Here is an 11,024-nt window from a genome sequence, read left to right as displayed (position 1 = left end):
TATAGACTACACCAGCATGACTAGTATCTATAATGACCCTATGCTGAGAGAGAGAGTGACAGAGAGAGAGAGTGACAGAGAGAGAGAGTGACAGAGAGAGAGAGTGACAGAGAGAGAGAGTGACAGAGAGAGAGAGAGAGAGAGAGAGAGGGACAGAGACAGTATCCTGTCAGGACTCTGGAGAGGCGTCCTCTGAAACAACCCAACTACTGCATTTTAATTAATAACAAATCAGTTTACAGTTATCAGCTCAGCAGTACCATAGAAAAGTGGAAAATAGAGCCTAAACCCAGGATAGAGGGGCTGAGTGAATGTGGTCTGAACTCTGTGGAGGAGGGTCATTGTGTCAGAGACAGTGTAGAAGGACAGAGTACCTGCCTTGTGATCCAGGTACACTCCTACTCTGGAGGACAGAGGGCCTGATACTTTAGTCTCAACATTATTGTGTCTGAAACAATAACCATCTCTAGAGCGCTTTAGACTCCAGGACTTGTTATTGTATCCAAATCCACTATCTGTCTCTGTTCTGCTGATGTCTTTATATGAGACTGCTGTATAAACCCACTCCCCAGTCCACTCCACCTCCCAGTAGCAGCGTCCAGACAGACCCTCTCTACACAGAACCTGACAGTAGTTGGTGAATCTGTCTGGATGGTCAGGATATGGTTGGACTTGGTCTGTATAGGTCACCTTTCTGTTCCCTTTAGACAGAGAGAGGTATGTGTGTGCTGTGTTTGGGTCCAGTGTGAGCTGACAGGAATCTGGGAGAAGAGCAGAGCAGAGCAGAGACCAATGAGGGGAGTCAGAACAATAAGTTAAGTCAGATACTGTATCTACCCTGTCTTTGATTTGAGCAAAGCAGAGATCAAATCAGAGAAAATATGAGGAGTCAGATAGATACCCAGTCTTTGATTAGATCTACTATTGCTATATATTTCTAGAGGGATTGTTAGGAGTGTCAGTAAAAAGAGACTGTTAGTTACTTCACAATAAAGAGACTCACATTGTAACAACTGTTCTCTGGTCTTGGGCTCTGGAGGCAGTACAACATCCACTATATTCACTACAGACACACAAACACATTGACAGAGAGAGGGACTGTTATCATCAGACCACATTCCACATGTATATGACTAGTAGGGAACTTTCAATGGTCTAAAGTTGATGTTCTTATTGTTTTCAAACAACCTGTAGTGGAGATCTTGGTCCATTCTCCTTTAAGGAAGTCTTCTAGTTTCTCTCTCAGTTCAGACACAGTCTTACTCACATCTCCAAAGTACTGAAGAGGACACAACGATGCTCGGTAAGTGAAGATACACTGATACTGGAGAGAGACTGTAAACTCTGGAGAGAGAGAGAGAGAGAGGACAGAGAGAGACAGAGAGAGAGGAGAGAGAGAGGAGAGAGAGAGGACGGACAAGAGAGAGAGAGAGAGGAGACGAACAAGAGAGAGAGAGGGAACGGGACAGAGAGAGAGGGACGGACAGAGAGAGAAGGAAGTACAGAGAGAGAGGGACAGACAGAGAGAGAGGGACAGACAGAGAGAGAGACAGGGACAGAGAGAGAGACAGGACAACATAATGATGTAGATGAATAGTTTCACGTAATTTCATATCACATGTAACAAGACAGTTTAGTTACCTGGAGGAAATGGATGTGATCCTCTGTGTGTGAGAGCTGCTCCAGCTCAGTGCTTCTCTTCCTCAGCTCAGCTATCTCCTGCTTCAGTTGCTCCAGGAGTTCTTCAGCTTGACTCACTTGAGACTTCTCTTGGGCTCTGATCAGCTCCTTCACCTCAGAGCTCATTTTCTCAATGGAGCGGATCAGCTCAGTAAAGATCTGATCACTGTCCTCCACTGCTGACTGTGCAGAGCGCTGTTGAGAAAGAGAGAGAGAGAGAGACAGAGAGAGACAGAGAGAGAGAGAGACAGAGACAGAGAGAGAGAGAGAGAGAGAGACAGAGAGAGAGACAGGATGACAATAAAGGACAATCAAAATAAAGGACAATCAAAATCAAAATATAAGAAACTTTAGGCTCTCAAATTTAAATAAGCATGCGGACTTGATGGCATCCTAAATGAGATGCTCAAACTTACTAGTGCAAAATTTCAATTGGCTATATTAAAACTGTTTAATTTGATCCTGAGTGTAGGTTATTTCCCTGACATCTGGAATCAAGGACTCATAACCACAATCTTTAAGAACGAAGACAAATTTGACCCTAACAATTACAGAGGCATTTGCGTGAACAGTAACCTGGGGAAGGTTTTCTGTACTATCATAAATGTAAGAGTTCTAAACTTCCTTAATAAGCACAATGTCTTGAGTAAATGCCAAATTGGATTTATACCAAAACATCACACAACTGATCATATTTACACCCTACACACCCTGACAGATAAACATGTCCACCAAAATAATACCAAAATATACACTTGCTTTATCGACTTCCAAAAAGCATTTGATTCTATTTGGCATACAGGACTGTTCTACAAAGTTATTGAAACTGATGTAGGGGATAAAACATATGACTTAATTAAATCAATACGTGGCACTATGTGCAGCATTAAAATTGGCAAGAAAATAACAGAATTCTTTAACCAGGGGCGGGGTCTTCGCCAGGGTTGCAATCTGAGCCCTGCACTCTTCAATATTTACATCAACGAATTGGCCACTATTCTAGAAAAATACTCAGCCCCTGGTGTTACTCTACACAATTCAGAAGTTAAATGCCTACTCTTCGCAGATGACCTATGCCCGCTGTCACCCACAGCACATGGCCTACAGCAGAGCCTGGACCTGCTAGAGCAGTACTGCCAGACCTGGGCCCTGGCAGTAAACCCCAAAAAGACTAAATAATGATTTTCCAGAGAAGATCCAGATCTCAGGGAATTAGACCAAAGTTCTCAATTGGTACAAAATATATAGAGTCCTGTACACACTACTTAGGTTTAAACATAAGCTCAACTGGACACCTTAATGAGGCAGTGAATGAACTGAGAATGAAAGAGAGAAAGCACGCAGGGCATTCTACGCCATTAAAAAGCTAATTCAAATTGAAATACCTATAAAAATTTGGCTAAAACTAATTGAATGTGTCATTGAACCAATTGTACTTTATGGCAGCGAGGTCTGGGGTTAACCTTTCTGAACTACCCAGTAGTGAATAGTGTTTTGTTCTCCCAAAAGCAACACAGGACTAATACCAGATATATAGCTAACTGTAAAGTAATGAGTGATGATTTTAGAAAATCATGGGACATATAGTCTTTGGTTGCATGCTATTKTATGTCAATCATATTGCTGCTTGTAGTCTATAACTGATGCTTTGTGGTCTTATGCTGCCATCTATTAGAAATATTGACCAATTAAACGTTATTAATTCACGTAAAGACATTGGTGAGGCAGATGAGAAATATAGTGTATTTAATTCCAGAGATCAGTCTCAAACCTGCATCACCTGTCCCATGCCAATTGCTGGACTTTCACATAGAGGTTACTAGGTCACCTAGTTCAAACCACATTTAAAAAATAAAACAAATGAGTCTTGTTTATCAAGTGTTCTGCCTTGCAATAATAAATAAAATAAAAAATAAATAAAATAATAAATAAAATAAAATAACTAATAAAAAGCAAATGCTTACATAGGTTTTATATTAATAATAACAAATGTTATTTAGTACTAAAATGGTATTTACTAACATAATATTATTACTAAAATAGTTCTAGGCTACCCTACCCTAGAAATAGGGTTCAGGATAAACTAGGTTATACGTAGAGTTTCTGTACAGCACTTTGTGACATCTGCTGATGTAAAAAGGGCTTCATAAATACATTTGATTGATTGTTAGGTTCAGGGTATTTAAAGAGAACAACTGTATGTGTTTATAGCTCTCTTGCTCCTCCCTGTGGTGTTCTGTGGGTACTACATACCTCACTCACGACACTTGATAGACTCCTAATCTGAGGTAGCAACTGCGTCAGAGCTACAAATCAATGAGCTCCACCTWTCCATTTGGTTTACAACTCAGTGAACCTGCGCAGCGTTCTCTCTATTTGATGCCTACGAACCAACAGATTTCAACGACTATCAAATTACCTAGCAGCCACATAGAAACAACATATATAAAAAAAAATTTTTTTCTTCATTAAAATTTGTTTATTTTTCTGTCTGTTTAAATCGGCCACATCTTGAAAAAGAGGACAGGGACATACGTTTTGTTTAGGTTTTAAACCTTTTTCTTTGAAAAAAAATATGGTTAAACATGTTTAACATTTGATGGCTTTGCACCAACCATCTCTTCTACTCACTAACACTGTAGGTCACTACAACGTGTAACCAGGTGACAGTGAGCTTCCTCACCAAGTAGCTGTAACCTAGTAATAATAAGTTATCTGAGGTAAACCTACAAGGTTAACGCAGGCTGGTCTCATTGATAACAATAGTGAAGCTGACATTGTGACGCAGAACAATGGACTGGGAATAGAACTTTCAGAAGGTGAGTTGGAGCCACAGTGTTCAATACAACTAAATAGGAGCTGGCAGGGTGAAACATGACCTATAATAAGACCTGTTTTATCAATACAACTAATAGGAGCTGGCAGGGTGAAACATGACCTAAAATAAGACCTGTTTTTCAATACAACTAATAGGACTGGCGGGTGAAACATGACCTATAATAAGACCTGTTTTATCAATAAAACTAATAGGACCTGGCAGGTGGAAACATGACCTATAATAAGACCTGTTTTATCAATACAACTAATAGGAGCTGGCAGGGTGAAACATGACTATAATAAGACTGTTTATCAATACAACTAATAGGACCTGGCAGGGTGAAACATACCTAAAATAAGACCTGTTTTATCAATACATAATAGGACCTGGCAGGGGAAACATGACCTATAATAGACCTGTTTTATCAATACAACTAATAGGAGCTGGCAGGGTGAAACATGACCTATAATAAGACCTGTTTATCAATACAACTAATAGGACCTGGCAGGGTGAAACATGACCTAAAATAAGACCTGTTTTATCAATACAACTAATAGGACTGGCAGGGTGAAACATGACCTATAATAAGACCTGTTTTATCATACAACTAATAGGACCTGGCAGGGTGAAACATGACCTATAATAAGACCTGTTTATCAATACAACTAATAGGAGCTGGCAGGGTGAACATGACCTAAAATAAGACCTGTTTTATCAATCAACTAATAGGATCTGGCAGGGTGAAACATGACCTATAATAAGACCTGTTTTATCAATACAACTAATAGGAGCTGGCAGGGTGAAACATCACCTAAAATAAGACCTGTTTTATCAATACAACTAATGAGGCTGGCAGGGTGGAACATGACCTATAATAAGACCTGTTTTATCAATACAACTAATAGGAGCTGCAGGGTGAAACATCACCTAAAATAAGACCTGTTTTATCAATACAACTAATAGGAGCTGGCAGGGTGAAACATGGCTAAAATAAGACCTGTTTTATCAATATAACTAATAGGAGCTGGCAGGGTGAAACATGACCTATAAATAGACCTGTTTTATCAATACAACTAATAAAGCTGGCAGGGTGAAACATGACCTATAATAAGACCTGTATTATCAATACAACTAATAGGACCTGGCAGGGTGAAACATGACCTAAAATAAGACCTGTTTTATCAATACAACTAATAGGAGCTGGCAGGGTGAAACATGACCTATAATAAGACCTGTTTTATCAAATATAACTAATAGGAGCTGGCAGGGTGAAACATGACCTATAATAAGACCTGTTTTATCAATACAACTAATAAGCTGGCAGGGTGAAACATGACCTATAATAGACCTGTTTATCAATACAACTAATAGGACTGGCAGGGTGAAACATGACCTAAAATAAGACCTGTTTTATCAATACAACTAATAGGAGCTGGCAGGGTGAAACATGACCTATAATAAGACCTGTTTTATCAATACAACTAATAGGAGCTGGCAGGGTGAAACATACCTAAAATAAGACCTGTTTTATCAATACAACTAATAGGAGCTGGCAGGTGAAACATGACCTATAATAAGCCTGTTTTATCAATACAACTAATAGAGCTGGCAGGGTGAAACATGACCTAAAAAAACCTGTTTTTATCAATACAACTAATAGGAGCTGGCAGGGTGAAACGTACCTAAAATAAGACCTGTTTTTCAATACAACTAATAGGAGCTGGCAGGGTGAAAATCACTAAAATAAGACCTGTTTTATCAATACAACTAATAGGACTGGCAGGGTGAAACATGACCTAAAATAAGACCTGTTTTATCATACAACTAATAGGAGCTGGCAGGGTGAAACATGACCTATAATAAGACCTGTTTTTCAATACAACTAATGGAGCTGCAGGGTGAAACATACCTAAAATAAGACCTGTTTTTCAATACAACTAATAGGAGCTGGCAGGGTGAAACATGCGAAAATAAGACCTGTTTGCTCAATACAACTAATAGGAGCTGGCAGGGTGAAACATGACTAAATAAGACCTGTTTTATTTCAATACAACTATAGGAGCTGGCAGGGTGAAACAAGACCTAAAATAAGACCTGTTTGTTCAATACAACTAATAGGAGCTGGCAGGGTGAAACATGACCTATAATAAGACCTGTTTATCAATACAACTAATAGGAGCTGGCAGGGTGAAACATGACCTAAAATAAGACCTGTTTTATCAATACAACTAATAGGACTGGCAGGGTGAACATGACCTAAAATAAGGCCTGTTTTATCAATATAACTAATAGGAGCTGCAGGGTGAAACATCACCTAAATAAGACCTGTTTTATCAATACAACTATAGGAGCTGGCAGGGTGAAACATCACCTAAAATAGACTGTTTATCAATACAACTAATAGGAGCTGCAGGGTGAAACATGGCCTAAATAAAGACCTGTTTTTCATACAACTAATAGGAGCTGGCAGGGTGAAACATGGCCTAATAATAGACCTGTTTTATCAATACAACTAATAGGAGCTGGCAGGGTGAAACATGACCTAAAATAAGACCTGTTTTTTCAATACAACTAATAGGAGCTGTCAGTGTGAAACATGACCTAAAATAAGAACTGTTTTTTTCAATACAACTAATAGGAGCTGTCAGGGTGAAACATGACCTAAAATAAGACCTGTTTTTTCAATACAACTAATAGGAGCAGGCAGGGTGAAACATGACCTATAATAAGACCTGTTTTTTAATACAACTAATAGGAGCTGGCAGGGTGAAACATCACCTAAAATAGGCAAAGCTTTTTCGAGTTTACTTCAAAACTACGGCAAACAGCTGGGACATATCGTAATATTATATAACTTGTCTCTTTTAGCAAACTGGTCTACAATTTAATTTCCTTCCACACCTGAATGTGCTGGGACCCAGCAGAATCTCACTACTACACCCATTCTCTCATTTCTCCATAATAACATTGATACCTACAACTGGCCAACCAAAACCACTGCCTTGTCTACTAGTATATTCCCAACAGTCATCTAGAACAGTAGCAGTGGGATGCTCAACCTCACAGCCTTTCAACCCAATAAGCTAATGACAATTTATTACGTTGTATATCCAAAGGCATCTCACCTGCCTCCACTAGTAAAACACATACAGATGTTGATTTAAATGCACCAACACATATCCGTAAAGCTATATACTGGATTCTGTCCAGCTTCTGAAGACAAGTCTTTGCTGCTGTTCCATAAACTATACACCTGTAATCAATTGTTGTCCTGATCAGAGCTCTATAAATATCCATCAACGATTGTCTGTCAGCACCCCATTCATAACCAGAGACCCACACAACCAACTACCACGAAAGTGATGGAATGAGAGAGAGAGAGACATCGTTACAACACTGTACATAGACATAATATAACGTTTCTTCTTCTTTGGAGTTTAACGGTGGTTGGCATCCAATATGTTGCATTACCGCCCCCAACTGGACTATAATATAAATCTATTTGACTTTGTGATACAAAATGGGAAAAGGGGAAATTATGATAATACTAAGTAACACCATTCCAACTAACCCTACACTCATTAAAAACCCACTGCCCCATTCCACTACTTTGACCCTATCTGCTCCTGCACCATGCCAACTAACCCTACACTCATTAAAAACCCACTACCCCATTTCACTACTTTGACCCTATCTGCTCCTGCACCATGCCAACCAATAGGGAATGTCCTCTTGGTGTAACGGTCAAGATGTTGGTTTCTCCCACGGTAGACCTGGGTTCATATCCTGCAGTTACATTAAACAGTCTATTCTCTGAAAGGGGTCCAGACAGCCTGTTCCAACAGTGGGGTCAGTGGGATTGGATAGGGCCCTTCTCCTCTCTCCTGATTGGAGGAGAGAAGGGAAATGGTGTGTCTCCTCTGGTCAACAATACTCACCTTGAAAGACTCCACAGCCTGTTGGAGCTCCTTCAGCTCCTTCTCTCTCTCCTGGAATCTCTGCTGGACCTTCTGCTGACTCATCCCCAGCTGCTCTTGTGGAGAATCACTCTTCAATGAGCTATCAAGCTTATTAGTCCAGTAGATCAATAGTATAGTAATGTGACATAGGACCCATAGAAGTAGGGATTCAAATGTTGAGATAGTGACTGTGTGAAATTATATTAGAAGTTTGGTATGTGATTCTACTATATTTTAGTCAATGCCACTCCGCACATCATCTAAAATTGAAATATTTCTTAATTCGAATCTTTACCTTTAGATTTGTGTTTATTGCTTGAATTGTTAGATATTATACTGTTGGAGCTAGGAACACAAGCATTTAGTTAGATATTACTGCACTGCTGGAGCCAGCAACACAAATTTAGTTAGATATTACTGCACTGCTGGAGCTAGGAACACAAGCATTAGTTAGATATACTGCACTGTTGGAGCCAGAACAAAGCAATGTTAGATATTACTGTTGGAGCCAGGAACACAAGCATTTAGTTAGATATTACTGCACTGTTGGAGCTAGGAACACAAGCATTTAGTTAGATATTACTGCACTGTTGGAGCCAGGAACACAAGCATTTAGTTAGATTTATGACTGCTGGAGCCAGGAACACAAGCATTGTTAGATATTACTGCACTGCTGGAGCAGGAACACAAGCAATGTTAGATATTACTGCACTGTTGGAGCCAGGAACACAAGCATTTAGTTAGATATTACTGCACTGCTGGAGCTAGGAACACAAGCAATGTTAGATATTCCTGTCTGTTGGAGCCAGGAACACAAGCATTTAGTTAGATATTACGCACTGTTGGAGCCAGGAACACAAGCATTTAGTTAGATATTACTGCACTGCTGGAGCCAGGAACCAAGCAATGTTAGATATTACTGCACTGTTGGAGCCAGGAACACAAGCATTTAGTTAGATATTACTGCACTGTTGGCCAGGAACACAAGCATTGTTAGATATTACTGCACTGTTGGAGCCAGGAACACAAGCAATTTAGATATTACTGCCTGTTGAGCAGGACACAAGCATTGTTAGATATTACTGCACTGTTGGAGCCAGGAACACAAGCAATGTTAGATATTACTGCACTGCTGGAGCCAGGAACACAAGCAATGTTAGATATTACTGCACTGTTGAGCCAGGAACACAAGCATTGTTAGATATTACTGCACTGTTGGAGCAGGAACACAAGCAATGTTAGATATTACTGCACTGTTGGAGCCAGGAACACAAGCAATGTTAGATATTACTGCACTGTTGGAGCCAGGAACACAAGCTTGTTAGATATTACTACACTGTTGGAGCAGAAACACAAGCAATGTTAGATATTACTGCACTGTTGGAGCCAGGAACACAAGCATTTAGTTAGATATTACTGCACCGTTGGAGCCAGGACAACAAGCATTGTTTAGATATTACTGCACTGTTGGAGCCAGAACACAAGCAATGTTAGATATTACTGCACTGTTGGAGCCAGGAACACAAGCATTTAGTTAGATATTACTGCACTGTTGGAGCCAGGAACACAAGCATTTAGTTAGATATTACTGCTGTTGGAGCCAGGAACACAAGCATTGTTAGATTATTACTGCACGTTTTGGAGCCAGGAACACAAGCATTGTTAGATATTACTGCACTGTTGGAGCCAGGAACACAAGCATTGTTAGATATTACTGACTGTTGGAGCCAGGAACACAAGCATTTAGTTAGATTTACTGCACTGTTGGAGTCAGGAAACACAAGCAATGTTAGATATTACTGCACTGTTGGAGCCAGGAACACAAGCATTTAGTTAGATATTACTGCACTGTTGGAGCCAGGAACACACGGCATTTAGTTAGATATTACTGCACTTGCTGGAGCCAGGAACACAAGCAATGTTAGATATTACTGCACTGTTGGAGCCAGGAACACAAGCATTTAGTTAGATATTACTGCACTGTTGGAGCTAGGAAACAAGCATGTTAGATATTACTGCACTGTTTGAGCCAGGAACACAAGCATTTAGTTAGATATTACTGCACTGTGGAGCTAGGACACAAGCATTGTTTTAGATATTACTGCACTGCTGGAGCCAGGACACAAGCAATGTTAGATATTACTGCACTGTTGGAGCCAGGAACACAATCATTTAGTTAGATATTACTGCACTGTTGGAGCTAGGAACACAAGCATTTAGTTAGATATTACTGCACTGTTGGAGCCAGGAACACAAGCAATGTTAGATATTACTGCACTGTTTGGAGCCAGGAACACAACATTTAGTTAGATATTACTGCACTGTTGGAGCCAGGAACACAAGCATTTAGTTAGATATTACTGCACTGTTGGAGCCAGGAACACAAGTCTTTAGTTAGATATTACTGCACTGTTGGAGCCAGGAACACAAGCATTTAGTTAGATATTACTGCACTGTTTTGGAGCCAGGAACACAATCATTTAGTTAGATATTACTGCATTGTTGAGCCAGGAAACACAAGCATTTTTAGTTAGATATTTGCACTGGCACTAGGAACACAAGCTTTA

At 39.8% G+C, this 11,024-nt stretch overlaps 1 protein-coding gene across 1 annotated transcript in view; it reads right to left on the bottom strand.

The window, feature by feature from the left end:
* Window positions 1–216: 216 nt before the first annotated feature.
* LOC111971960 (tripartite motif-containing protein 16) overlaps window positions 217–11,024 on the bottom strand; it is a 15,803-nt gene continuing 4,995 nt past the window's right edge. The window contains exons 3-6 of the mRNA XM_070439719.1: window positions 1,642–1,875; window positions 1,189–1,279; window positions 1,004–1,063; window positions 217–761 (exon numbers count right to left, since the gene is read on the bottom strand). Of these exons, the coding sequence (XP_070295820.1) occupies window positions 232–761; window positions 1,004–1,063; window positions 1,189–1,279; window positions 1,642–1,875 (915 nt within the window). The 3' untranslated portion in view covers window positions 217–231. The remainder of the gene's footprint in view (window positions 762–1,003; window positions 1,064–1,188; window positions 1,280–1,641; window positions 1,876–11,024) is intronic.

This window comes from Salvelinus sp. IW2-2015, unplaced genomic scaffold (genome assembly GCF_002910315.2).
Source record: "Salvelinus sp. IW2-2015 unplaced genomic scaffold, ASM291031v2 Un_scaffold1868, whole genome shotgun sequence".
NCBI classification, from domain to species: domain Eukaryota; kingdom Metazoa; phylum Chordata; class Actinopteri; order Salmoniformes; family Salmonidae; genus Salvelinus; species Salvelinus sp. IW2-2015.
This window is presented reverse-complemented; position numbering and strand designations above follow the sequence as displayed.